General features: G+C 39.9%; 1 protein-coding gene across 3 annotated transcripts; it reads left to right on the forward strand.

Annotated features, from left to right (window-relative positions):
- The first annotated feature begins 610 nt into the window (after positions 1-610).
- On the forward strand, positions 611-27635 carry vwa1 (von Willebrand factor A domain containing 1). Of its 3 annotated transcripts, XM_077614221.1 has the most exons (9): positions 611-1175; positions 2715-2851; positions 2929-3015; positions 16334-16449; positions 19826-20380; positions 23110-23442; positions 23568-23843; positions 25636-25905; positions 27005-27635. In XM_077614221.1, exons 4-9 carry the CDS (start codon positions 16365-16367, stop codon positions 27031-27033), a joined length of 1548 nt encoding a protein of 515 aa, XP_077470347.1. In that variant the 5' UTR covers positions 611-1175; positions 2715-2851; positions 2929-3015; positions 16334-16364; the 3' UTR covers positions 27034-27635. The 3 variants fall into 3 exon arrangements, with proteins under 3 accessions (XP_077470347.1, XP_077470337.1, XP_077470353.1); XM_077614211.1 differs by lacking the exon at positions 611-1175 and having other exon boundaries at positions 2568-2851; XM_077614227.1 differs by lacking the exons at positions 611-1175; positions 2715-2851; positions 2929-3015 and adding an exon at positions 15943-16149.
- The last annotated feature ends 72 nt before the right edge of the window (positions 27636-27707 follow it).

Genomic DNA, 27707 nt, shown 5'->3' on the forward strand with positions numbered 1-27707 from the left:
ACTGTTGCTTTAACCAATCAGATTTCGAGTTGGCAACACCACAATGCCTTTTCGCAAGCGTAGGGATACGTCATTGCCTTCTCGCTGGCGTATGGATATGTCATCGCTTTCACCAACTTTGATTGGCTGGTGATAGAGTAGGCAGGCCAAAGCTACCAAACTGTATCTGGAGCGAGCTGCACAAGCAAATATATTGTTGTGTTGATTTAAAGCCATTTTCAAGACGGACTTTTCAAGAGAAAAAAGCTGGACATCATTAAGAAAGGTCGGACAACTCCGAAGCAAGCAAATCTGTCACAACCGGCAACGAACATTTTCAGCACTAAATCGAATAAAAACGTATGCCAGAAATACAACAGGTTGGGCTCGACTCTCAGCATTAGCTTCGATGGCGATAGAAAAGAAGGAAGAAAGAAAGGAGGATGGATATTGTGTACAGTTAAAAAGGATTTTTGGTTAGTAAAATATGGCTATATTCCTAAATAATATTTTAATGTATGAGGTTATTATTGATTATTTTTATGTGTCGCAGGTGTAGATGCAGTAGAGGTTTTATAGCCATAAAATAGTTTTTGAGGGTTGGATTGAAGGGGTCACCTTAAAGCTGCTTTCTCTTGTACGGAGTTTTTATCTCTTGTATAACCAACAGGGGGCAGTTTTTAACCATTAAAAAGTTGACCATTTAACTGGGAGAAGATCTGAATCACATATATAAACAAAAAAAGAAGTGCTATGGTGTAAAAGCGCAAAAGTGAAGGCAGGCGGTATACGTCATGTGGAAGGAATTCAACTGTGCAATGAGGGTACTTTGTCAAAATAATATATTTACCGTGTCATAGAAGAATTTCAAGAGGTGTGTGTATTTTAGGAAGGTTTCTTGTGTATTCTGTCATGTCAGGCATTAGAACTGTTTGAGAGTTTTTTTTCATCTCAGATTGCAAATGTACAGTTGCTTTATGTTTCGTGTTTGCCCACAAATCCTCGTGGATCTTTTCATGTGGCCAAAATAAATAATACATAATAAATACATTTATTTCTGAAAGGTTCAGTGTTGAGAATGCAGTTATCATTGAAAGTATATTCATTTGAAATCCACCGAGTAAACAAACTACTCTTTTTTTGTGCAGATTTCAGGACATCATTGTAATCTGACATTGAATAATTCTGGGACTAAGGTATGTTGGATCAGCATTCTTTGTTGTTTACTAGACAAAACTGTTTGGTTTTACGGGCAATGCAATCTTGATTATGTGTTCATAGGTAATGTCACACAAATCGAATGATGCATCTATTTTTTGTGTTGAAATCAGGCACGATTTGCTTTATATTCCCCTGCTGAAATGATTAAAAACTCAATTTCGGTAGTTTATGCAAGTATAATCCCAAATCCGAAGAGCATTTAACTGCCTGACTCCAAAATCAAAGAGATAATTAAAGACTTCTCAATCAAGTATCTTCTTCATGAAAACAATTTTCTTACATCCGCAACAGTTTTAAAGTTCCTTACTCAAGTCCCAAGTTTATAGCAAAACACTTTCTAAGCCCTAAACATCCCTCCATTATCTGTGCAATTTATCCTCACAAGTGTCAGTGTTGTAGCCTATCCCAGCAGACCATGGCCATGAGATTAATCTCAATAATGGTAATTTGGCTGAAAGCACTCTTTTTGAAGGGAACTACACAGTCACCTCTAGAGCCAGTTCTTGTTGATATGTTGGAATTTTTTTTGTATTAAATCTTGCAGTGGAGGAGGGGCTTTGTGTTGGACGATTTTGTAAACTAAGGTGGCATTTGCACATATTCCAGTTCAGGTGTTCTAAACAATGTTTATTTTAGCTTTTTTTAAATATATTTTTAGATTTTACGAAATGATTTTTGAACTAAAAACACAGAAAAAAATGGATAAAAAAATTACAATGATTGATTTAAAAGGGGGAAAATCAGGAAATTTCATGTATACATCTATACTCTTCATTTTAATTTGATGCTAAAACAGAAAGTCGGCACTCATGATTTACTTTCCCGGGCCACACAAAATGATGCGGCGGGCCAGATTTGGCCCCCGGGTCGCCACCTTGACACATGTGCTCTAGATCAAGGGTGTCAGACCCGGGTTGGTCCGCGGGCCGCATTAACGTCAACTCAATATGATGTGGGCCGGACCATTTTAGATATAATATTTAGATTTTTTTTATAAATCGATTAAATGAACTGGATTAAAGGCCCTGAATATTCAGTTTTTTATAGATCTAAAACAATGTGTATATATATATATATATATATATATATATATATATATATATTTAGAATTTACAAAATGATTTTTGAACTTAAAACTGAAAAAATGATTTAAAAAATTACAACTATTGATTTAAAATTGGGAAAATCCGGATATTTAATGTACATCTATACTCTTCATTTTAATTTGATCCTAAAACAGAAAGTCGGCACTCATGATTTACTTTCCCGGGCCACACAAAATAATGCGGCGGGCCAGATTTGGCCCCCGGGCCGCCACTTTGACACCAGTGTTATAAATGGTTTTAATTGGTTTTAGTGTTGTTTTGCAGGCCGATGACCAACTTTTTAGGCAGTAAGTCATGTATGATAGGATCATTGTGTCAAAATATAATGTTGCTGACTCAGGTGTTAGATTGTTTCTACTGAACCTAAAATTTGAATTGACATTGTATTTTGTCTTCTCGAGTTTTTAGCATATCCAACATTCATGGAGCAAGACACATGTGTCAGCCTTGCAGCCACACTCAGACCAAATTCTTGATTCTCCACCTCTGCGTCATCTCCGTCCTTCTTGGCGTGTATGCTTAGCCTCACAATGGATTACTCATTGGTAAGCAGACAGGTAGAGAAACTGGGCTCAAATCCGACAGGTTCAAACAACTCTCCCCCTTTTCCAATTCCTTGCAGACAATGAAAAGCCTTTTCTCCAAATCTGTCTCCTTGATGACTGGCCATAGTTGAAACCAACACTGGGAGGACTCCTTGACCTTGAAGGTAATCCTGGAGGGTGTGTGTTTGTATACATAAAGTAAAAGCAGGAAGTTGAGGAGCAAATGACAGAGGTGAGCTTAAAGACGACAGGTCTGGAAATGGAAGGCGGGGGAAACTCAAGCGTGGTTGCGTTGAGTAGATGACGGTGTTAAAAGGCCTGTTGGAAAGCGTGTCATTTTGCTGTCACTTTAAACGACATCCGGATGTTCCTCATACCTGGTGAGGCATTCAGGTACCAGTTGGAGTTTCGCCCCTTGGTCCTGCTCTGGTATGTCGGTCAACACAGGTGGGAAGATTGTGTCTTTTGTGCCCGTTGTGCTTTTTTTCTTTTAGTTTTGCGGTCGTTGCAGAAGGTGCGGTTTGTCCGATAACGTTAATCCGTTATGAACTCAGTCTGATTCAACCATATTTCTCTGAAAATGTGCATATAGTTACATACCAGTCAATTTATGTTTTTCCTGTATTTTATACATTTTTTTTGATCATTTAAAATTGTGTATGCCGGATAACAAATTTTATACGGGATTTTTTTAAGTATACGTTTTTTGTAAAAGAAAACAAAATATAGCGCGTCAGCAAGCAATGTACCCATACAGCGTCGACTGCTACTGTTGTCATGCTTTAAGCATAATATGCACAAATGCATTCCCATTTCCCCCTTTTCTTTATATAAATATAGCGCGTCAGCAAGCATTGTACCTTATTTTGCCGTTTAATATACCCGCGTATATAAAATGATTTTTGCTTATTTGAGCCCCCGTTTGTGCGCCATTTAATATAATAATAATGATAATAATCGGACATAGGCCCTGTCGTCATCATCAACAACAAATGTCATCACACCCAGGAACTGCGTATGGCGAAATTTGTAGTGCTTCTCCATAAGGTGCATTTTCTCGGCAAAAGACCCAAATAAGTGATAATTTCGGACTCGTAATTTGGCATTCTGCCGTTATGGACACATCGCATCACCCCCCCGAGCGGATCACTTACTTCTCACTGTCTTTCACTTACCTTCAGTCAGCCAGTAGGAGGCAGATCACCGCCCAAAGGTCTTTTCATATTACCTCACCCCGAAGTTATTACACAGAAGGGATTGTGTGTTGTGTTACCGCAAGTTTAGAGTCCTGATGGATGTGGGAAAAAACTGTCCTTAAGCCTATTTGTCCGTACTTTGTGGGACCTATAGCGTCTGCCAGAGTGCAGCAGCTGGAACAGATTGTGACCAGGGTGGTATGGGTCCCCGATGATGTTCCTGGCTCTGCTGAGGTAACGAGGGCTGGCAATGTCTTCCAGTGAGGACAGAGAGCAGCCGACAATCTTCTGGGCAGTGTTAATCACTTTCTGCATGGCCTTTTTGTCTCCTGTCGTGCTTCCAGCGTACCACACTGTGATGCAGTATGCCAGGATGCACTCCACAGTGGTTCTATAGAAGGTTACCTGGAGCTTGGTGTCCAAGTTGTTCCTCCTGAGTACCACTGCTGTTTAATATACCTGGGTATATTAAACGGGAACTCAGCTTTATTGGCAAGATTTGTATGGTGTTCATGGGGGCATAATTATAGATACTTAAGTTCATTAAAATTACAAGTCAAGACTTGATTCAGCAGTAAGTAGTTTTAACCTGAGCAGTAAGTAGTTTTAGTCTGCAAAACGTTGATGCACCCCGTCACGGCATAAAGTGCGTAGTGGATCGTACCTTCCTGTTCGTGCGCCATTTAATATACCCCTGCCATTTAATATACCCGGGTATATTAAATGGGGGGGTATATATTTAACAGCAAAATACGGTACCCAGACAGTCAAGCTTTCAGCGTCATACAGCGACATCTACAGAATCTTGAATTTAGTGCATCCTGATTGGGCACCCCGTCCACCTTGGGAACATTTTTTAAGTTTGCCCTATGTGAGTAAATATGTGCTGCGTTGCATTTGTACATTTTTTTATCGCTTAATAAGGGGAATTGCAATCATTAATAAGGGGAGCAATTGGCCGAGGTTGACAGGTATGTAGTTAGATCATATATATTCATTCTTTTCTTTTTTTTGCCAGCAAACATTCCATTAAAGTGATTGTAGCTGCAGTACTTTTACGTTTCCATGTGTGCATGGATGAAGGCATTTGCTGCACTTCTGATGGTACATGTGAGGGCTTGTGTGGTTGTGCGTACATGGGAATGTTCTGTGTGGAGTGTCACTAAAGCAGCTGGTCTTTCAATGGAGGGAGTGTGCAGGAAGTCAAGCAGGAATTGTGGGATGAACCACAATAGGAGGAATTAATACACAATGCAGCTGCTCTTTGCACTATCACTTTGGAAAAACATTGGAATTCAATAGTATGAGTAACAATAATGTGATATAAAATAACATTTGATTTCAAGTTACAATATTCTGCAAAGCCAACAAAACCAAAGTAGGAACCATTTGACCATGATAAAATATGTTTTTAGAGACAAAACTGTAAGCTTAACTTAGATCAATATTTACACCTCCATCTTGCAACCGTGATAATTTCCACTTGACTAATCTCAGCCTGAGGCGTCCCGGTGGATGAGTGGTTAGCTTGTGGGCATCACAATTCCGGCGTCGAAGGTTTGATCCCAAGTGGCTCCTCATTATGTAGAGCAAGGGTGTCAGACTCGGTTTGGTTTGCGGGCCGCATTAACGTAGACTCGGTTTCATGTGGACTGGACCATTTTAGATATAATATTTAGATTTTTTTAATAAATGGATTAAAAGAACTGGATTAAAAGCCCTGAATATTCATTTTTTTATAGATCTAAAACAATGTTTATTTTAGCTTTTTATATATATATTTTTAGATTTTACAAAATTATTTTTGAACTAAAAACAGAAAATATGGATTAAAAAATAACAATTATCGATTTAAAATTGGAAAATCAGGAAATTTAATATACATCTATACTCTTCATTTTAATTTGATCCTAAAACAGAAAGTTTTACTCATAATTTACTTTCTCGGGCCGCACAAAATAATGCGACGGGCCAGATTTGGCCCCCGGACCGCCACTTTGATACCCGTGGACTGTAGAGTATGCATGTTCTCCTCAGTACTTCTTTCCTTCCACATGCCAAAAACATGCATGGTAGCCAAATCAGGGTATCCCCCGCCTGGGATAGTCCTCAGCACCCTCCACGACCCTAATAAAGATTAAGCGATTTCAAAAAATAAAGCACGAACTTTCCAGAACAAAAGTGCTAAGTGTTATCCCGCTACCTTGTAATGAGATGAAATGGGCCTGTCAGACTAAACCCACTGGGACCGAGTGGACCTCATGGTGGGCCTCTTCAGGACCGCCAGCCATAGATTTGACACCACTTCCCTAGTTGCCATGACACCCATGCGGCCATCCAGCATCCATTCATTCATCTCTAAAGCCCTTTAAAAAGGAACAATAACTGCAAATAGTTGACCTTGACCTTTTGACCGGACCTCTTTGCAATGTTTTCAGTTCTGTGAAACACAAACAAACAACAAAAATAGCACAAAACTTCATTATTTGCATTTTATTGCTTATTTCCAAGCCAAAAATCTCCAAAAAGTAACCAAAGCCTCAAACTTACGTGAGGACAAAACAAGCCCGTCAAACAAAAAGCGGGTTTATTTGTGTCCTTATGTGATATTTAGAACAGTAGCATACTGTGATCTGTGTGTGACTTGCCTGATCATTCCCACCAAGTGCAGTCACTGTTTTGCTTCCCACAGGCAACGGGGTGACGGAGATGAGTCACCACTGCTGACCTTTCTTATGTGGTTTCAGAAACGCGGGATTTCATTATTTTGTGGGTTGCTTGTTTGGTTGAAGATCCTTTGTGCCATTCAGTTGCAAGGCAGCGCTCGGGGCACACCAAGGCTTTAAATGGAATTTTCATTCCTTTTGTATAGTTGAACTCGTCAACAGGGTGGGATTCAGCCTACGCGAGTATCAATGACTCTGCCGAGGGCTTTCGGAAACAACCAATGAAGTGTTTCCATCAGTCTCGAGGCTCATTAGTGGTCAAGTTTCTCTCTTACATGAGATTCATTGCCTCCATGCATGTGCTCTCATCTGCGTCTCATTTTACGGCATCTTTTCGCCTCCGGGACACAATAAAAGAGCACGTAAATCCGTCCAAGTAAGCGTGTGACTGTTATCAATTAGCGATGTTTTTTTCCACATAAAACACACCATTGTCTGAAGTTGGCTGCAAAAGAAAGAACTTGCACTGGCCCAAAAACCAAAACTCATACCTGTCAACTTGTAAGTTTTCCCGTATTTTATACATTTTTGATCATTTCAATTTGTGTGCGCCGTATAACAACTTTTGTACGGAAAAAAGTACCGTATTTTCACGACTGTAAGGCGCACATAAAAGTCTTAAATTTTCTCCAAAATAGACAGAGCGCCTTATAATCCAGTGTGTTTTATATATGGACCAGTACTAAAATTGTTATCATGATAAAATAAAATAAATCAGTCAATAGCGTACACCATCATCTACAGCTCTCACAACTACAGCAAGCAGCCCCCAACTCTACTATTTTCCCCGTAGAAAAAGTACTGCGCAGTGACTGCTGGGATATATAGTTATTTTGTCAATACACCCAATGGATTGTGGCCTGGACATCGACATCAACACAGCTTTACGAAGCATGGAAGGGAGCGCTGGAAAAGTTACGCTAGCTACTAGCTAGCTACTATTTGCGAATGGATTGTGGCCTGGAAATCGACATCAACACAGCTTTACGAAGCATGGAAGGCAGCGTTGGAATAGTTACGCGAGCTACTAGCTAGCTACTATTTGCGAATGGATTGTGGCCGCCTGGACAAACGTATAAAACTCAGCGTTTTTGATGACTCATTTGGACAATTGTTCAATTCCGACACAGAAAATTAGGACTTTGATGGATTTGTGGGTGATGGTGGCGTGAGTACATTGTAAAATGGTTAAATAAAGTACAACCGAACTCAGTTTTGCTTCCGTTGCCTTTTTAAAAACGTGTTTTTAGTGGGTGTAGCGTGCATGTTTAAGCTGGTGTATGTTTTGCCATGCCTGGCTGCGTCTATAAAAACGGTGCGTCCTTTGTGTGTGTAAAATACAGAAATAGCACTCGTTACTGACACTGCGGCTAAAAATACGATGCGCCGTATAGTCGTGAAAATACGGTATGTTTTTTGTAAAAAACGATCTCGTTTAACCCATTTCGGCTCTAATCCGGATCGTCTCGGTCTCTGGTAGCAGACGAAAATGTCATTGTCGACTTCTATTAATATCATGCTTTAAGCATGATATGCGCATGCGCATTCCCCTTTCACATGTCCGCCTTTTCACTATATAAATATAGAGCGTCAGCAAGCAATGTACTTAGACAGTTAAGCTGTCAGCCTCATACAGCGACATCTACAGAATCTTGAATTCAGTGCATACAAAAGGCGCACCAAGAAAGTCAGCACGTATATGGAAATCAGAATGAACACTTTGATGTCATCTGGGAAATTGTAACCCAGCGTCTCTGTTGTATTTGTTTAATCTAACTTGTCATGTTTGTTTGGACAAGTCGAAGATGAATCATTTTAGTCTTTTTGCAGCCAAAGAGTTGCGATTTGAAGTCATATGTAGCTTCCAAGTCTGATTTTTAGGAGTACATGACATGGTTAACAGTGGCTTGTTGTAGACTCTCATCTTAAATCTAGTTCCTCAGAAAGGCAGTTTTACAGAATGGCCTATATTAGCTCTGGGCTACCGTATTTTCTCGCATATAAGCCGAATTTGTAACAAAAAAAGGTGACTGAATCAAGGACACGTCTTATAAGACTTACAGTGTTGATATGCTCTTTCTCACCAGTAGATATCGGCAAATTAACATTTACTATTCGTTGGTTATTGTCTGATTGCCGTAAGAAAACAACCATTACTGGATGAATTACAAACTTCATTACGATTTTGATCCTAATTATGTACTTTTAATTCATACAGTATCTCAGAAATCTCAGATGATTTTTTCTTAAGATTTTCCCTTCAAAGTAACACATTTGTACCCCCTATTAAAACCATGAATAGCAAGGTGAAAATCGTGAATCAGGGGGCGGCTTATGCGCGAGAAATTGTAAAATTCAACGATTTTAAGGCAGTTTTAAGGGTGCGGCTTATACATGGGGCGGCTTATGCGCGAGAAATTGTAAAATTCAACTATTTTAAGGCCATTTTAAGGGTGTGGCTTATACATGGGGCGGCTTATATGCGAGAAAATACAGTAAGTAATCGATGCCCTGACCCATTCTGAAACTGGACAATATACAGTCTCTGAATATCTTCCTGGCATTTTCGATTGGAATTTCCACACTGACTCGCATGTTAAGAGAACCCAACAATATCCCTCAGGTTAAAGTTTAACAGATCGAGTTTCACAGAAAAATACCCACAGTGGATGTACACAGGATACCGCGATAGGAGAGCAGGAAAGTACCACTGACGCAGGTGGGGAGGTACCATCCTTCTCAGGAAGGTAGAAGCCACTCATCAGCATTTCTGGTTCTCTTATAAGCCAAGTGACGGGAAGTACTGGCGGATTCCCTGTCTCTATTTTTGGTTTGTTTTTCACTCTTCACTTATGACCTTATGAGAGATTTATTGAATAGGCCAGGGATCCTCTTCCTTTGGTACTGTTTCAACACTTTTTTTGCAGTAGTACCAGAAAAAAATGCAAGGATAATGATGATCTCATCTTCGGTTACACATAAATTTACGAACTCTTGACATGCAGCGGAGGGGGGTTCGTTGGCTTAATGACAAAAACGTGGGTGCTGCTTTTTGTCAGAAATCCCCTGCGAAGGACCCCTAACGAGCTGATGACTGCTGGGTCCGAGAGACGGTGAATATCAAAACCATAACATATTTTTGTTTTTTTCTTGTTGTGTTGGGAGGAAGTTCAAAATCAGATATTTTTTTATTATTTCCTATTAATTGTAGGCAAACTTCCGGGCTGCTGCCTGTTCGTTGGTTGCGTTCTGTTAATTTTTGGGCATTTGCGGGTTACTTCCTGTTGGTTTTAAGGCATTTTAACAGTGGTGGGCCGTCAGGGCCTTCAAGGCCTTCTCTGCTGGCCTAAGAAATATCTGAATCATATATTATATTTTGTCCATCAATATTTATTAAATAATTCAAAATTGTCTGTTAGCTTCCTTTCCCCCTGGTTGCACTGCTTCCAGATGTGTGTTTTCATATTGAAGCATTTAACCAATCACATTTCAGCCATTATTTGTTGCCAGGGTCAGAAATCTGCCTCAAGGCCTTTACAATCAGTTCTGCAGGCTCTGCTGCATTAAACAAGCGTCGATAAGACTGTTGCTTTAACCAATCAGATTTCGAGTTGGCAACACCACAATGCATTGTCGCAGGCGTATGGATACGTCATTGCCTTGTCGCAGGCATAGGGATACGTCATCGCTTTCACCAACTATGATTGGCTAGTGATTAGCCAGAGCTACCAAACTGTATTTGGAGCGGGCCGCACAAGCAAATATATTGTTGTGTTGATTTAAAGGCATTTTCAAGACGGACTATGCCAGAAATACGACAGGACAGCCTCGACTTTCAGCATTAGCTTCGATGGCGATAGAAAAGAAGGAAGAAAGAAAGGATGATGGATATTGTGTACAGTTAAAAAGGATTTTTGGGCAGTAAAATATGGCTACCGTAATTACTCGAATATAACGCGCACTCGAAAATAACACGCAGGTATAACTTTGGGCCAAAAAAATCTGGAAAAACGCAGTACTCGAATATAGTGCGCACCTAAAATTTCCCGCTGACGAAAATCAGAAATCTTACCTTTTTTTCTTCGTTTCACGATTGTTTTGTTCAAACAAATTTATTCATTAGAATCCTTCAAATGAAAAGTTCCTCTCTCTCTTTGTCTGTCCTCTCATACATCTCTTCGTTGAGAATCCTATCAACGTCCACGCTTCCTTCATCCACTTCCTCTTCCTCCCACAACACATCATCCGATTGGCTTTACGAGATGACATAAAATCCGTGCGTCAAAGTGAGTTTGACAATGCTTTTTTCGATCGAAAATTTGTAATTTATTTTAGTTATTGATTATAACACTGAACTGAGAGAGGGTGAACTGAGACGGGTACGAGGCTAGAGGGGGGCAGTGGTGGTCTCGGCTTCACGAGATGACGTAAAATCCGTGCGTCGGCTCTACGAGATGACGTAAAATCCGTGCGTCAAAGTGAGTTTGACAATGCTTTTTTCGATCGAAAATTTGTAATTTATTTTATTCAATTCAATTTCAATTCAATTTATTTGGCAAGAAAAAGCACCAGGCTAAGGGCCATGTAACAAGACACAAAAAAAAAAAAAAAAAAAAAAAAAAATTAGTTTTTGATTATAACACGCACCCCCAACTATTGGAATTAATTATTTTGCAAAAACCTGCGTGTTATATTCGAGTAATTACGGTATATTCCTATCCTAAATAATATTTCAATTGTGGGCCAAGTTCTGATATCTGAAAAGCTCCAGTGTTTGTATTTAATCACTAAATGGTGCTAGGAAGTGAATTTTACCCCATTTTAGTGCATTTTTTGCCGTTTCGTGTATGGACGTATCGATGTTAATCGCTGTCTTTTTCCCGGGGAAATGATACTCCGGGCCCGGTTCTGATGTCTAAAAAGCTCCAGTATTTGTATTTAATCAATACATGCTGTTTTCGGCTGGATTTCACCCCATTTTCGGGCAATGTTTGCCGGTACACCATTGACGTTCATCGCTGTCTTTTCCCAGGAAAATCACCCCCTGGCCCGGTTGTAATGTCTGAAAATCTCCAGTATTTGTATTTAATCATTAAATGCTGCTAAGAAGTGGATTTTACCCGTTGAAGGCGCTACGACAAAAATGCATGGACCGCCACTGCATTTTAAGGTTTGTCATTGATGACGCCATTTTGACTGCAGGGGTCGAAAGAAAATAAGATCATTTGATTTTGTTTGTACAAATTGCCTTTCAGGCAGGACTAATACTGTGGGCCGGATCGGAGCCCTGCATGGGCCTCGTCCGGTCTACGGGCCGTATGTTTGACACCAATTGGGTTAAACAGTGGCCCATTGACAGTATCAGTCCACTCCCTTCCCCAAAGGAGGTACTGCTGAAATTCCATTACAGTATATCACACACCCTCAAAGATATGAAGAAAATGTCATCAAGTTTTCCCTTTCGCAGTTTTTCTGCCTCTCCTTGTTGCTCCTCCCACTTGGTGCATTGCTCCTCCCACTTGGTGCGCTGCTTGGCCTGGCCAATGAGCTCAAGTTCACAACAGTAAAAGCACTGCTGCAATTTTCTTTCTCAAAAGGCTCCACAATTAAAGGCCCAAATTGCAGAATCCCAAGATTGTGGCACCGGGACATGCTGACACATGACCAAGTGGCTTGGAAACAGCTGTAATTACAGTAAAAACGCAGACCAGTTGTACGTGCACGCACGCCACACGGGTCACTCAGCTGTGTGTAATGACTACTTTGTGATTTAATACACAGCAGGCTTGTGCACACGTGAGAAGAAATTTTACGGATCCTTGAATAACAAAGCTGACAAAATACTATGAATCTTCCAGAGTTGACCAAACTACTGAAATAAGCATTTTGTGCAAAAAGCAATGTTTTTTTTCAGCGATTTACATGTTTTTCATTTGCTTTTTTAATTTAGCTTGACGGTTCATGTTTTATATATTTGCATTTTGCACGTTGTCAAAATGTTCAATTATTTTGAAGGTTAAGTAGCGTGCTCACTTCCTTTTAAACAACACGTGTGTCTTTTCGTCAGTTGTGATGGTCAGTGGTTATCGCGTCAATCTCACAGTTCTGAAGTCGAGGGTTTGATTCCAAGTCCTCACTGTGTGGAGTTTGAATATTCTCCCTGGGCTTGCATGGGTTTTATCTGGGTAGTACTCTTGCTTTCCTCCCACATCCCAAAAACCAGCATGCTAAGCTAGCTGATTGAACAATCCAAATTGCCCTTTGTGCCCTGTAATTGGCTGGCCACAGGTTCAGGGTGTCTCCCACCTCGTGTGCGGTCAATTGGTCGCCGGTCTTTTGGTCACCGGTCTTTTGGTGGCAGTCTTTTGGTGGCGGTCTTTTGGTGGCGGTCTTTTGGTGGCGGTCTTTTGGTGGCGGTCTTTTGGTCACCCCGACCGCGACAACGGGCGACCAATAGACCGCGACCAAAAGACCGACGACCAAAAGACCGGCGACCAAAAGACTGGCGACAAAACAAGGTAAAACAACACGGTCTACGCATCAATAAAAGCCAACAATGGCCATGAGCAGTTTCACTGAGCCGACGTGTGAGTGTATAAGAGTTTGTATATACATGCGTTGTCCCTTTAAGAAGCTATGTCAGTCAGGGTCTTAACAAGTTCTTCAACAAAAAACAATAAAAGTCTATGAAATTTGGAGCTTTTCTTTAGCCTAATAATTACTAGGGCATTAAGTATGACTAAATAGTCATTCGCAGTTTGTATTTAGGGAATTTGAGCAACGATTTAAATGGTAATTATCAATAACCTTCCGGGCGACCAAAAGACCAGTGACCAAAAGACCGGCAACCAAAAGAATGGTGACCAAAAGACCGGCGACCAAAAGACCGGCGACCAATCGACCGTGTACCTCCCACCTGGTGGCCATAGTTAGCTGGGATTGACTAGTTAGCACCCCCGTGAGCCTTGTGGGGATAGGCTGTTCAGAAAACGAATGCATGTTTCAAGCAGTGTAGATGTGTGTTTGCTATGTTCACCAAACAAAAACGTGATTGGTAGTTGATTTGCTGTTTGTGTTTTTTATTAAGAATTAAATACTGACCAAAGGAAACTAATGTAAAAATTGTTAGAAAATGAGATAATATTGTGCATTATTTATGTACATGTCGCTGGTAATTTAGGAAAAATGGTCATAAAATCTGAACATTCTCTCACACTATGAAAGATGATTGTTGACATTTGTCAGCTCTGGAATTATATTCCATGTCATGTGAGAATATTCTAAATTTGTGATTTGTTGACATGATTTACTGCCAACATGACTCCCACGTGTGGTAATAATACAACTGTCGACCATAGTGAGGGTCATAAAATAATGAATAGTGCATTTTTGTGTATTGCAGTGCGACCAAAGTATATTTTACTTGATGCAATTGTAGTATGTAATATTAAATGCTAGATTCCACAGGGAAACATTATTTCTTTAATGATAGGGTCGTGTTTAATCCGTGTTAAAAAGAGCGGGTTCGTAGCGTCACCGTGGAATTCCGACCTTTGTTTATTCCACTTGAATTTTGGCATCCTCCACCGTCCATTTATTCTCGCGGGTCCCCCACTGCCTTTGTTTCCACTTGACTTCTGTTGCACAAAACACAGTCTTTAAGTATTTGGGGTGTCTTTTCTGTGTGCCAGAAGTCCCATAATGTCTTGGATTGCTGAAGCTTTTCAACCCCAGCGAGTCTAAGATCTTCCTCCACCAAGACAAAATACCGTAAAAGGGAAGTTCCTTTACACTCCCTGTTCCTCAAATACTTTTATGAAACCAGGACAGATAAAATATTTTCATGTGGGTCCTTTGTTGATAACAAAGCAAAGGGAGCGAACATTTGAATTGACCTTAAATAGGACATTTTCAGTCTAGATTGGTGTAGTTATACAGTTATTTGGGTATTTGTGAGGTACTAAAATGGTGTAAAATCCACTTCCTAGAAGCATTTATTGATTAAATACAAATACTGGAGCTTTTCAGACATTACAACCGGGCCAGGGGGGTGATTTTCCCGGGAAAATACTGCGATGAACGTCAATGGCGAAACGGCAAAAATTGCACTAAAATGGGGTAAAATCCACTTCCTAGCAGCATTTAGTGATTAAATACAAACACTGGAGCTTAAATACAAACACTGAAGCTTTTCAGATATCAGAACCGCGCCCATAGTTGAAATATTATTGAGGAATATAGCCCTATTTTACTCACCAAAAATCCTTTTTAACTGTACACAATATCCATCCTCCTTTCTTTCTTCCTTCTGTTCTATGGCCATCAAAGCTAATGCTGAAAGTCGAACCTGTCCTGTCGTATTTCTAGCATAGTCCGTCTTGAAAATGGCTTTAAAACAACACAACAATATATTTGCTTGTGCAGCTCGCTACAGATACAGTTTGGTAGCTCTGGCTAATCACTAGCCAATCATAATTGGTGAAACCGATGACGTAGCCCTACGCCTTCGACAAGGCATTGTGGTGTTGCCAACTCGAAATCTGATTGGTTAAAGCAACAGTCTTATCGACGCTTGTTTAATGCAGCAGAGCCTGCAGAACTGATTGTGAAGGCCTTGAGACAGATTTCTGACCCTGGCAACAAATAATGGCTGAAATGTGATTGGTTAAATGCTTTAATATGAAAACACACATCTGGAAGCAGTGCAACCAGGGGGGAAAGCAATGAAAGGAAGCTAACAGACAATTGGGAATTATTTAATAAGTATTGATGGACAAAATATAATATATGATTCAGATACTTCTTAGGCCAGCAGAGAAGGCCTTGAAGGCCCTGATGGACCACCACTGATATATATATATATATATATATATATATATATATATATATATACACACACACGTATAAATAAATAAATACATATATAAAATTGTATTTCATATCATATCTTAATTTTATTATTATTAGTAATTGAACAATTCTACACATTCAAAACAGATAAGGTCGCTTGCTTGCCAAAGTTAGTTTTAAGAGGTTTTTTATTGACTATTTGAAGGAAAAATAGATGTTCAAACCAGCTCATGCTTTGCGAGTGGTGGGAATCTATAATTAGACAAAGATATCTAAATAATAATAATTTATTTGAACAATGTTGGAATCAAGATACCAAATGTAAATCTGTGCTTTCAATTGCGTGTTGGCTAGAAAAGAAAGTCATGTGGAAAAAAAAAACTTTGGGCGGAAAAACTAAGAATAGCTTTATTTTGGAATGCCCACATAACCGGAAGCACTTTGCTGTATTACAGGGAGCTTGTTTTCATAGGGAAGGCAGTGGAGCGTGAGGCAAAGCGGCGTTTGATTCTAGTCTGAGTTTGCGGTGCGTCCACTTCGTTAAATTGTAGGATACTTCTACAAATAAATGATAAGAAGACAGGAAAACTCATTTGGGCGCTGACTGAAGTGTATTTTTAAAACATGGAACTCGGCGCTGATATGGTGGATTTACAGTGGTTTTGAAACATCGGACCAATCCAATAATTTGACTTAATTTTGAATTTTAGGTAGGTGGACTATATCCCCGTCGTTGCAGTAATGGAGCTGAGCTATTTGTTGACCTGGTTGCTCATGGGTTTGCTCCCGACACTTTGGACTGCGCAAGCTGCTGCACCTGAGGGAGGTGAGTCATATTTAAATTGATATTTGGTTGTTGTTTAAACTACCCAAGTACAATACTAAATGCCAAAAAATCCTACAGTAAGTGAAGGCAGCACAGTGCACTTGTGGGAATGGAGGAAACAAACCATAGAAGTAACACAAGTTATTGTTTTTAATTGTGACGATGGCTATCCAGAAGTAAATATTTTTTAATAATAGTGATCCATGTTCTTTGTATGTATTAATTCTATTATTAATATGTTCCAAAATTCAATTTGTGAAAGCGAGTTCAACTTTTCTTTTTTGAGTGTATTATATTATATACAGTGGTACCTCGACCTACGATCAGCTCTACCTACGACATGCTCGAGGTACGATGAAAATTTCGATCGAATAATTCGCCCGCGATACGATCAAAATTTCGAGATGCGACCAAGCCAGGTGGCCATGACATGAGAGGCTGTTTATCATTGTAGCGCACTGTCTTTTTTTGCCGCATCTCTTTCGTGTATAACTACTTTATCTACGAGGACTGAACGATTTATTCAGACGAGTTTCGACCAGGAAACGCACAACACGCATGCACGGGCAAAAAGAGGGCTTTCTGGGTAATGAAGTATACTCATGCACACAACACCGATAGCCAATGGCACCCTTTCTCAGAATAAAACTTTATTACCCACAATCAATACGTGGGTAGGCTGTTATTCCTTCCTTAGCCTGTTAGCTCCCGCGATCGCTCATTCAAGACTACTTGTCTGTATATATTAATCCAAGTTCATTTAAATTTGTTTGTTCGTTTACGAGTGCGTTGTTGCCGTGGATAAAGTCCCCCCGAATACCCCCCCCCCCCCCACCTCCGTGTATGTCGCTGTCTCTACCCTCCACGAAATGCGTCTAATTTTACTTCTATTAAACACATTTGAGTAATATTAAACCACTAGTTATGTGTTACTTTGTTAATAGATGGCGAATTAGAAGAAATAAAACATTTTTTCCAATCCAATATCCTGTTTTTGGTGTTTTTTCAGAGGGTTGGAACAAATTAATTTGTTTTTAGTTCATATATATGCATGGTTTCAACTAACTTATTTTTAGCTTTTACTCAATTTTCAAAAGGTTGCTTGACATCCTTCTTTTATTTCTGAAAGCAGCTCTTGAAGGAAAAAGTTAGTTCACCTCCGCTCTGCAGTATCTACCCGCTAATTTTGGGTTATTCTCACTCAAATAGTTCTTTCAAAACATTACCCAAGCTTCAAGCACTCAGGAGGCTAAAGCCCAAAGGTATAATGGATAAGTCTGTCAATGAGAGTTAATATAGTCAGTGAGTGAGATGCTGCCACTGTGCTATATACCCGCCTGGATGCCCATGAATAGGGGATAATGTAGTAAAGCCACAAGAGTCCAGCCACGCAGTGCACCTGTTTATATCTGCACGTCATCTAATTCAACAGACTCATTTGGTTGCATGTAAATATTTAAAAAGTATCACACCTGCCATAAGCAGGTGCATGTCTACTACACATAAATGATTTAGTAATAATAACATGTAATGATTAATATCTATGAATAGAAAAGATGCATTGTAGGCTGATTGGACACTCTAAAATTGCCCCTAGGTATGGGTCTGAGTGTGCATGGCTGTCCGTCTCCTTGTGCCCTGCGATCGGCTGGCCACCGGTACAGGGTGTCCCCCGCCCCTGGCCCAAAGTCAGCAGGATAGGCTCCAGCACCCCCCGCGAGTGATGAAATGGATAAAGTGGTTGAGAAAATGATTGAAAAAATATCTATGAATAAAACATCTTCATAAATGCCATTAGAATATGCACAAATCCGACTTAAATTGTACCTTATTTTACACATCTGTCCTTCTCACTTCTCATTCTCGTTCAAATGACTTTTCTGCTGAACGTGTCACTTGAGATAGTCAAGTTTCCATTTATATCCAATATTTTCCATGATTTTGCTTTGATTTATTTAATAAGGGATAGCACATATTAATGAATCTAAGATTGTAGCCGAGGGCTCATTTTCCATTTATAGTCCATTGTGTCGGTTGAAGACAAACGATCACACATACTAGACACGCACGCACACAACCACACACACAGCAGATTTAGACAGTTCTCACCCGATTTCACCGCTTGTTCTTCTATTTGCACAGTAAAGTAAAAAGGAATGTATTAAGAAATATTAAAATGTAATTTAAAAAAGATAGAAGGGCTGTAAAACACGAAAAACATAAGTGGACAGAGCTACTGCCACTGGCTGCCGCGTAAATGGCGCCATCATGGGGAAAAATGTTTGGATTTTCTTTTGTGCGCTCCATATGATTGCTGCTGCGCGGAGAAGACGATAGTAGTGCGCAAGTGTGCATGCACGCAGCTTAGAGGGAACATTGGATGTACATCAGGGGTGTCAAAGTCAGTTTGGTTGGTGTTATGATTGGGGATACTATTTGGCGGTGCAGGGCACATTTTCATATGCTTCATTTATTTTAGGACATTAATATAAATATTTCCTTATAATTTTCTCTCATTGTTGTCTGATTTGTTTCCTCACATCTTTCATACAAAATTGGGAGACTTTGACCAATTTTTAAGGGTTTGGTTGGTAGTTATGTGAGGACGGTGGAACGAATTAGAGAATTTACATATAAAGTACACCTCTACTTACGAAATTTTCAAGTTACGAAAAAAGGTCTGGAACCAATTAATTTCATAAGTAGAGGTATGACGGTACTCTATTTTCCTTCCTCTAATAGGTTGAAAATCTTTCACACCATATTTTCTTTTAATATTCGGCCTATATTGCTGACACTGACTGTGCTTGCTTAATCATCCAAACATTCCTTCCCGTCTCTCACATGGAACGACCCACAAACCGCCCTTCTTTTTTATTTTTTTTAAATTTCCTTCTCTGTTCCCTTATCCAACCTCCTTTCCAATCTCACCTGACATTCTACAGCCGAATAATTATTCTAACTTGGTAGCCTCCTTTCATATTCCTTCATTTAGCTTTGAAAAATGAAGTTGTTGCTCAACTTATATGAATGTTCAACTAATCTTCTTGTTATTATATCCTTTTCTATATTTTTCAGTTTGTATTTAATGAAAAAGTAAAAATGTCGTACATTGATCCTCGTTTTAAGATTTAAAAGATCAAGTCCCTTGTTTTATTTTCGGTTATTCTGAGTGGCCTGACGGCTTTGGGGTCGAGGGTTTGAACCCCGGTGGGTCCTCACTGTGTGGAGTTTGGATGTTCTCCCTGGACTTGTCTGGGTTTTCTCTGGGTACTCTGGTTTCCTCCCACATTCCCAAAACATGCATGCTAGGCTGATTGTACGCTAAATTACCCTTATCGAGTACTGATTGGTTGTTTGTATTTTTTCTCCACAGTTCTTAACTGCTGCGAAGGGGATGTCCTTTTCTTGTTGGATTCCTCCGGTAGCGTGTCATCCTACGAGCACTCCCGCATGCTCGACTTCCTCTCTGAGCTCCTGCTGCCATTCTCCCTGGGAGATGATCAAGTGAGGATTGGACTCGTACAGGTGGGCACCCAACCACGCCTCGAGTTTGGCTTTGATGCCTTCCCCCTGCAACGAGGACTGCAAGGCGCTTTGAAGAGCACAAAACCCCTGAAGGGGGACACTAACACCGTTGAGGCGCTGAAAATTGCACGCCGAGTCCTGAGACCAGGACCCGGGGAGGGGGCCCGGCCGGGGTTACCCAGGGTGCTGGTCTGGCTAACGGATGGGGTGAAACCGGGCGATGTGATTGGCCCGATGGCCGAGCTGAGAGAAGAAGGCGTGGCCGTGCTGGTGGTCTCCACCGGCCACGGTAACTATCAGGTGTTGAGGGAAGTTGTGTCTCCACCTGCTGAGAACCACCTGTACTTTGTGGATATTGATGACATGAGTATCATCTTGGAGGATCTGCGGGACGCCATCATCGGTGAGTGGGATGATTTGCTTTTTCACTTTAGCTTGCAAAGCCACCCAAAAAGTACGGAATGAAACACGATTCTGATTCAACAAACAGGGGGAACTAGTACAAGGCTGTTTCTCCAATCCACCTGGAACTTCCATGCTCATATCATAAATTGCATTTTAAAGCACTGTACCGTCGTACGAAAGTGGGACACTTTTAAAGGGTTTATTTGGTAGGTTTTTGTTTGAGAGCCGTGGAACGAATTACCAAATTTTCACAAAGTAATGTTCCACTTATGAAAACAGTTCTGGAAACAATTAATTTTGTAAGTAGAGGTACGACTGTATTTCACCCCTACTTGCGTGCATGCAGCTATGGACGCTAGTTAGCAATCGGGAGTACCGCTAGCCGCATGTGTCACGAGATAGCTTGATCTATTCGGGGATTAATGAGTTGCGAGATCTCACGGCGCCTTGACAGACGAGAAACATACAGATGCATACATTTCTTCCTATATATAGAGCGAAGTCTGAGGCTGTCTTGTTTCTAGTAGCTGCCACAGCACCCCCCAGGGACTCCTCGACATTGCACCTTCATGACTGCAGCACCATGCCGTTATGCTTTGCATGAATGAATGTCCCATGTGCACAACTAAGATGAACAGATAACCTCACCGTTACTGATATCAACACCTCCCGAGTTGTTTTTTTGCCAGGCTTGTCTGGGCCGGCTATTTCCAGGACTTATTGCAAGGGTTATGAATGTATTGAGAAACCCAATCTGCTCTGCCGTTTGGATTCTATCTCAAGCTCAGACCGTTTTAGCTCTGTCTTGCGCCAACGTCTTCCCTGAATATAGTGTTCGAAAGTGTTGAGTGATGTTTTTGTGTGGTGATTTTTTGTTTTGTTTTCATTTGGACAAGTTAGGAATGAATTGCATGATTTATGTTGATCAAACAGACTTGTTACATATTCTCTAAACAGGTTTCTAGTAGCATACAATTGGTAAGAATTACAATACCCACTGAAATACTTGTATTACCGTATTTTCTCGCATGTTAGCCGCCTCCACGTATAAGCCGCACCCTTAAAATTGCCTTAAAATTGTTGAATTTTACAATTTCTTTCGTATAAGACGCCTCACTTCCATATTTATGGTTTTAATAGGGAGTACAAATGGGTTACTTTGAAGGGAAAATCTTAAGAAAAATCATTGCATGTGGTATTTCTGAGATACTTTATGAATCGAAAGGATCGTCTCCTGGATTGGACATTCCGAAAGGGTGTTGCGTGTATGTAGACAAATTCAAAAAGGAAGTCAGGTGAGCAGTACAACCAGGAATGTGTCCGTAGTGGTCTAGTTTGTCATCCCTGGGTAAGATGGCGGCGCCCTGAATGACCAATAGCAGGCACGAGTGAGTTTGTCCCATGTTTTATGCAAGATGGGGTTAATTTTTTTTCTTGAATTTCATTAATAGACGTCAGAATAAATTTGTTAAGCGTTTTATCTGTTTATCTTTTCTCTATTTTGATATAAATGACCGTATCAGCAGCATTGTCTTGCATTTTGGCATTTTGTCTTTATCACCTTTCAGTTTCGTGCATGTCAAGTCTAATTTATGCGCATATAAGCTGTACCCTCGATTCAGTCATTTTTTCCGCGCAAATATGTGGTATATGCGAGAAAATACGGTAAACTTAATAAATTTAGAGGTACAAATGAATGCTGCCTAGCACAAATGTGTTACATGACCAGGAAACATACTAAACTAAACTGAAGTACCATTAATGTAATATATTCTGATCTCCGCTAGCTAGGTTTTTTTTTTGTAAATAATTTTTATGAATGTTAACAACTGATCACATGCATCTATGTATTTTTGCACATTGATGTCTAAAAAGGTTACCACTGTAATTTTGCTATACAGTGGTACCTCGACATACGATCTTAATCCGTTCCGGGACTGAGATCGTATGTCGAGCTTTTCGTAACTTGAGCGAACGTTTCCCATTGAAATGAACTAAAAACAAATTAATTTGTTCCAACCCTCTGAAAAAACACCAAAAACAGGATATTGGATTGGAAAAACATTTGTATTGGTTCTAATTCGCCATCTATTAACAAAGTAACACATAACTAGTGGTTTAATAGTAATAAAATGTGTTTAATAGAAGTAAAATTAGACGCATTTCAAAGGGGAAAGAGTGAGAGAGAAATGGACAGAGAGAGGGGTGGGTGTGTTAATTTGTTCCAACCCTCTGAAAAAACACCAAAAACAGGATATTGGATTGGAAAAAATGTTGTATTTCTTCTAATTCACCATCTATTAACAAAGTAACACATAACTAGTGGTTTAATAGTAATAAAATGTGTTAAATATAACTAAAATTGGGTGGTGTTGTGTGCATGAGTATACTTAATTACCCAGAAAGCCCTCTTTTTGCCCGCACGTGCGCGTTGTGCGTTTCCTGGTCGAAACTCGTCTGAAGAAATCGTTCAGTGCTCGTAGATATCTGTTTAGACGAAAGAGATAGGGCAAAAAAAGACAGTGCGCTACAATGATAAACAGCCTCTCATGTCATGGCCACCTGGCTTGGTCGCATCTCGAAATTTTGATCGTATCGCGGGCGAATTATTCGATCGAAATTTTTGGCGTACCACGAGCTGATCGTAGGTCGAGGTACCACAGTAACTGGACTTATGCCAACTTTAAATTATTTTCTTATAAAACCTTTCCATTGTGCCTTCCACAGAAATAATCCGTGCCGAGCGTATCAATGTCCGGGACGTGTCGTCCAATGCCGCCACACTCCATTGGCGACCTGTCCTATCCGGATTGGAGGGCTACTACCAAATCCGCTTTGGTCCCCTAACCCCATCAGGTGGGACGGGAAGCGGAGGAAGTGGTACGGGGACAAGTCCGAGCACCGGTGGCCGTCACTTCCAGAGACTGGTCCAGTCGTCAGACTCTGACAGCGTCAGGCTAACCGGGTTGAAGCCCGACACCGACTACACTGCCACTTTGACACCGGAGTCCAACCAGCAAGCTTTTAACACTCTGTCGGTCACCTTCAGGACACAATCAGGTTGGATTTTTAAACCGTGCTAAATCTGGCGCTAAGCCTTTCGCTATTGTCTAAAGACAAAAGCACGAGCTTGAATAACGGCCATTTTTCCTCGTATTACCTTTTGAACTTGCTGTCCCCGACAGATGTACAGAGTCCAGCTCGGGTCACCGTCTCAGAGTCGGGGCCGACCAGCGTTCGGGTGAGCTGGGGTCCTCTCCAGCCGGAGATAGTCTCAAGTTACTACGTCGAGTACTCGGCCCTGCCGACTGGAAAGTTGCATGCGGTCACGGTGGACAAAAGGCAAAACTCCACCCTCCTCAAGAACCTTCAGGCAGATAGCACCTACTTGGTCACCGTTACCGCCAGGCATTCGTCGGGGAAAGAGAAAGCCATGTCGGTCAAAGTCTGCACGCAGGAAGGTGGGCAACCATTTACTCCCTCTTCATTATGCATTTTCTGGCTGGTGTGACTTAAAGTGCGAAAAATACACTAATAGAATTTAGGTTTTAAACGTAAATCAGTACTCCAGAATATGTTTATGGATCCTCCTTCCACTGTTAGCTAATCAATCACATACCTGTCAACCTCAGCCAATTGCGCCCCTTATTAATGATTGCAATTCCCTGGTATTAAGCGATAATAAAGCATACAAACGCATCATGGCACATATTTACTCATATAGGGCTTAAAAGTCTAAAATTTCCCCCGAAGTGGAGGGGATGCCCAATCAGTCGGTGCGCCTTTTGTATGCACTACATTGAATATTCTGTAGATGTCGCTGTATGACGCTGACAGCCTGACTGTCTGGGCACATTGCTTGCTGACACGCTATATTTATATATAAATGATTGCATACCTGTCAACTTAAACGTTTTTTTCGTATTTTATACGTTTTTGATCCTTTCAAATTGTGTACGCCGTATAACAACTTTTGTAAGGGATTTTTTAGTACATTTTCTGTAAAACCCATCTCGTTTTACCCATTTCGGCTCTAATCCGGATCGTCTCGATCACTGGTAGCAGACAAAAACATTGACTACGGATATTGTCATGCTTTAAGCATGTTACCTCAGTCACTTTTCACTATATAAATATAGCGTGTCAGCAAGCAATGTACCCAGTCAGTCAAGCTGTCAGTGTCATACAGCGACATCTACAGAATATTTAATGTAGTGCATACAAAAGGCGCACCGACTGATTGGGCGCCCCGTCCACTTTAGGGGAAATTTTAGACTTTTAAGCCCTAAATGAGTAAATATGTGCCATGATGTGTTTGTACGCTTTACAATCGCTTAATACCAGGGAATTGCAATCATTAATAAGGGGCGCAATTGGCCGAGGTTGACAGGTATGTGATTGATTAGCTAACAGTGGAAGGAGGATCCATAAACATATTCTGGAGTACTGATTTACATTTAAAACCTAAATTCTATTAGTGTATTTTTCGCACTTTAGGTCACACCAGCCAGAAAATGCATAATGAAGTCGCACATTTGGGAAAGCAGTTTTTATTTAATCATAAACCAAGAACAAAGATATGTTAAAGTAACAATATAAACATGGAGAACAACAGGCTAAATAAGCACTTTTTTTAAAAACATAACAGTCACTGGTCTGAGTGAAAAAAAGTCGAAGTTGAGTATTAGTCACAGGCCCAGCCAAGTTATGAAAAAGTGAAAAAATACTGTATTTTTTAGAAATTGCTTTCATTTATTCTGAATATTAATATTCAGAATACACAGCATTTTTCGTTGGTGCACTCAAGTGGTGTTTTTGTCCATTCAGATTACAGCCGATTTGTTGGTCCAGTGGAAATTTGATTTCCCTGCCATTTTCAATTATTTAAATAAATAAATCATACATAAAGATAGTGGGCAACAGCCCATTGATTAAAAAAAACGACTTCAGAGCTCAGATTAGCAATTGTTAGAGAAGCCAATGGCCTCAAATTAAAATCAATATGTGAACATATGTTATCTTGCCAAGAAACTTTAGCATCTTAATATACAGTATGCATTTTGCAAAGGATAAGTGAACTTCCCTAATTGTGTCAGACAGATATGCACCAGTTAGATCATCTGATTGACAGGCTTTCGAGCTGCAAATATTATTTGTGTGTGTTCATAATGTTGAGGCCGAGGGGGCGAGACAAAGTGTATTAAAGTCAGCTGTAAATGCATTTTTTGGTCAAATTTGATGTGTTTTTTGCAGCAACTCCTGCCTTGGCTGACCTGCAGCTGACGACAGTGGACAGCCACTCGGTGCAGGTGGACTGGAAGGGCGGCTTTGACGGCTTAAAGGGATACTGGCTCACCTGGGAGGGGCGACAAAGAGCGGACCAGCGTTCATCTTTCTACTTGCCGCCCAGTTCTCTGTCGACACGGCTCGCTGACCTCCCCCCTTCGGCGAGGGTGTGTGTGTCACCCATTTATAAGACGGCGCGGGGAGAAGGATTGTGCTGCACGGCCACATTTTCCTCAGGTGAGCCACATCAGTACCGGACTTAAATTAGATTAGATTCGATTAGAGAATTTTATTCGTCCAGTATTCGGCTAATTTCATTGTCACAGTAGCAAGAGGGTGAGAATACAGACAGACATTTTAGACATAAATGGATAGGTAATAAATACGTTAATAAATAAATAAATACATCAATAAATACACAAATAAATATATAAATGATTTAATTAATAAATAAATAAATATATAAATAAATGAATATATAAAACATTTAATACAAATAAATAAATATATAAATAAATGAATATATAAATAATTTAATACAAATAAATAAATATATAAATAAATGTATATATATATATAATTTAATACCAATAAATAAATATATAAATAATTTATCACTGAATATATAAATAATTTATTCCAAATAAATCAATATAAAAAATAATAAATAAACATATGAATAAATATATAAATAATTTATTACAAAGAAATAAATATACAAATTAATTAATACATAAATATATTATTTATTTTTTACTTTTATATTTTTTATTTGATGAATATTGTATTTTTATTATTTATTTATATATTAAATGTTGATTTATTTATTTAAAATAAAAATTACACTAGATACTTCGATATCCCCTAGGGCAAGTTTATTTTATTTTTTATTTTTTTAGTAGAGTCGTGATATAAGGCAGGGGTCCCCAAACACCGAGCCGAGGCCCGGTACCGGTTCGAGAGCCACGTGGTGCTGGTCCGTCAGAGAAATAAAAATGAACATTTTCAATTTTGCCCTCCTACTTGAAATTAGAAAAGCTGTTAAAATAATATAAAATAATTGCTATCATGCATTGGACTTGTTTTTTGCCGCGGTGGACGTCGTGCGTGGAAAATATCGGCGGGTTGTGGGATAGGCTCCAGCACCCCCCACGACACTTGTGAGGATAAAGCGGTTCAGAAAATGAATGAATATTATAATTGAGAATGCAGGAGGCAGGACGACTTCAAAAAGGAGCATTTTTTTTTGCTTGTTTGTTTTTTTGTTGCTGCTCTTATGTTTGCACTCCATTCTTTGTTTTATTGTTAATGTTGTTTGTTTTATTGTGTTCTCTAGACGCAGCCACATACGGCTACCAATCATAGCGCCGCAGAAGAGTCGGTACACCCAACAAGAAGGAACAATGCTGACTTTTCTTTCATAGTAATTCTTTCCTATGATTTTCCTCCCTATGTGGATATCATCCAGGAATTACATTCGCGTTACTCGGCATTCTGAGCGCTAGTGTGGAAACCTCAGACATTCAAGAGTGGTTTGCTACAATGCGGCTTTATGCTCTCTGCCAAAATTTGGAAAACAAAAATACCATAGTACTTGGGTTACTAATTGCACTTGTTTGACCAGTTGAAATGCAGAGATTCAGTTTTATGATGTTTATTGAAGCCTGTAGACTTCTCAGAAATGGTTTTTTTCTTAATAAATCCATAAAATAGTCTAAAACTCTCTACTACAGTGGTACCTTGACATATGATCTTAATCCGTTCCGGGACTGAGATCGTATGTCGAGCTTTTCGTAACTCGAGCGGACGGTTCCCATTGAAATTAATTGAAAACAAATTAATTCGTTCCAACCCTCTGAAAAAACACCAAAAACAGGATATTGGATTGGAAAAAAATGTTTTATTTCTTCTAATTCGCCATCTATTAACAAAGTAACACATAACTAGTGGTTTAATAGTAATAAAATGTGTTTAATAGAAGTAAAATGAGCCGCATTTCGCGGAGGGTAGAGCGACATACACGGAAGTGGAGGGGGGGG

This window comes from Stigmatopora argus, chromosome 1, assembly GCF_051989625.1.
Source record: "Stigmatopora argus isolate UIUO_Sarg chromosome 1, RoL_Sarg_1.0, whole genome shotgun sequence".
NCBI classification, from domain to species: Eukaryota; Metazoa; Chordata; class Actinopteri; order Syngnathiformes; family Syngnathidae; genus Stigmatopora; species Stigmatopora argus.

Coding starts and splice junctions, on each gene's coding strand:
- vwa1 (XM_077614221.1), top strand. CDS start 16,365: ATGGAGCTGAGCTATTTGTTGACCTGGTTGCTCATGGGTTTGCTCCCG. Junction 16,450..19,825: donor AGCTGCTGCACCTGAGGGAG/GTGAGTCATATT, acceptor TTTTCTCCACAG/TTCTTAACTGCTGCGAAGGG. Junction 25,906..27,004: donor CACGGCCACATTTTCCTCAG/GTGAGCCACATC, acceptor TGTGTTCTCTAG/ACGCAGCCACATACGGCTAC.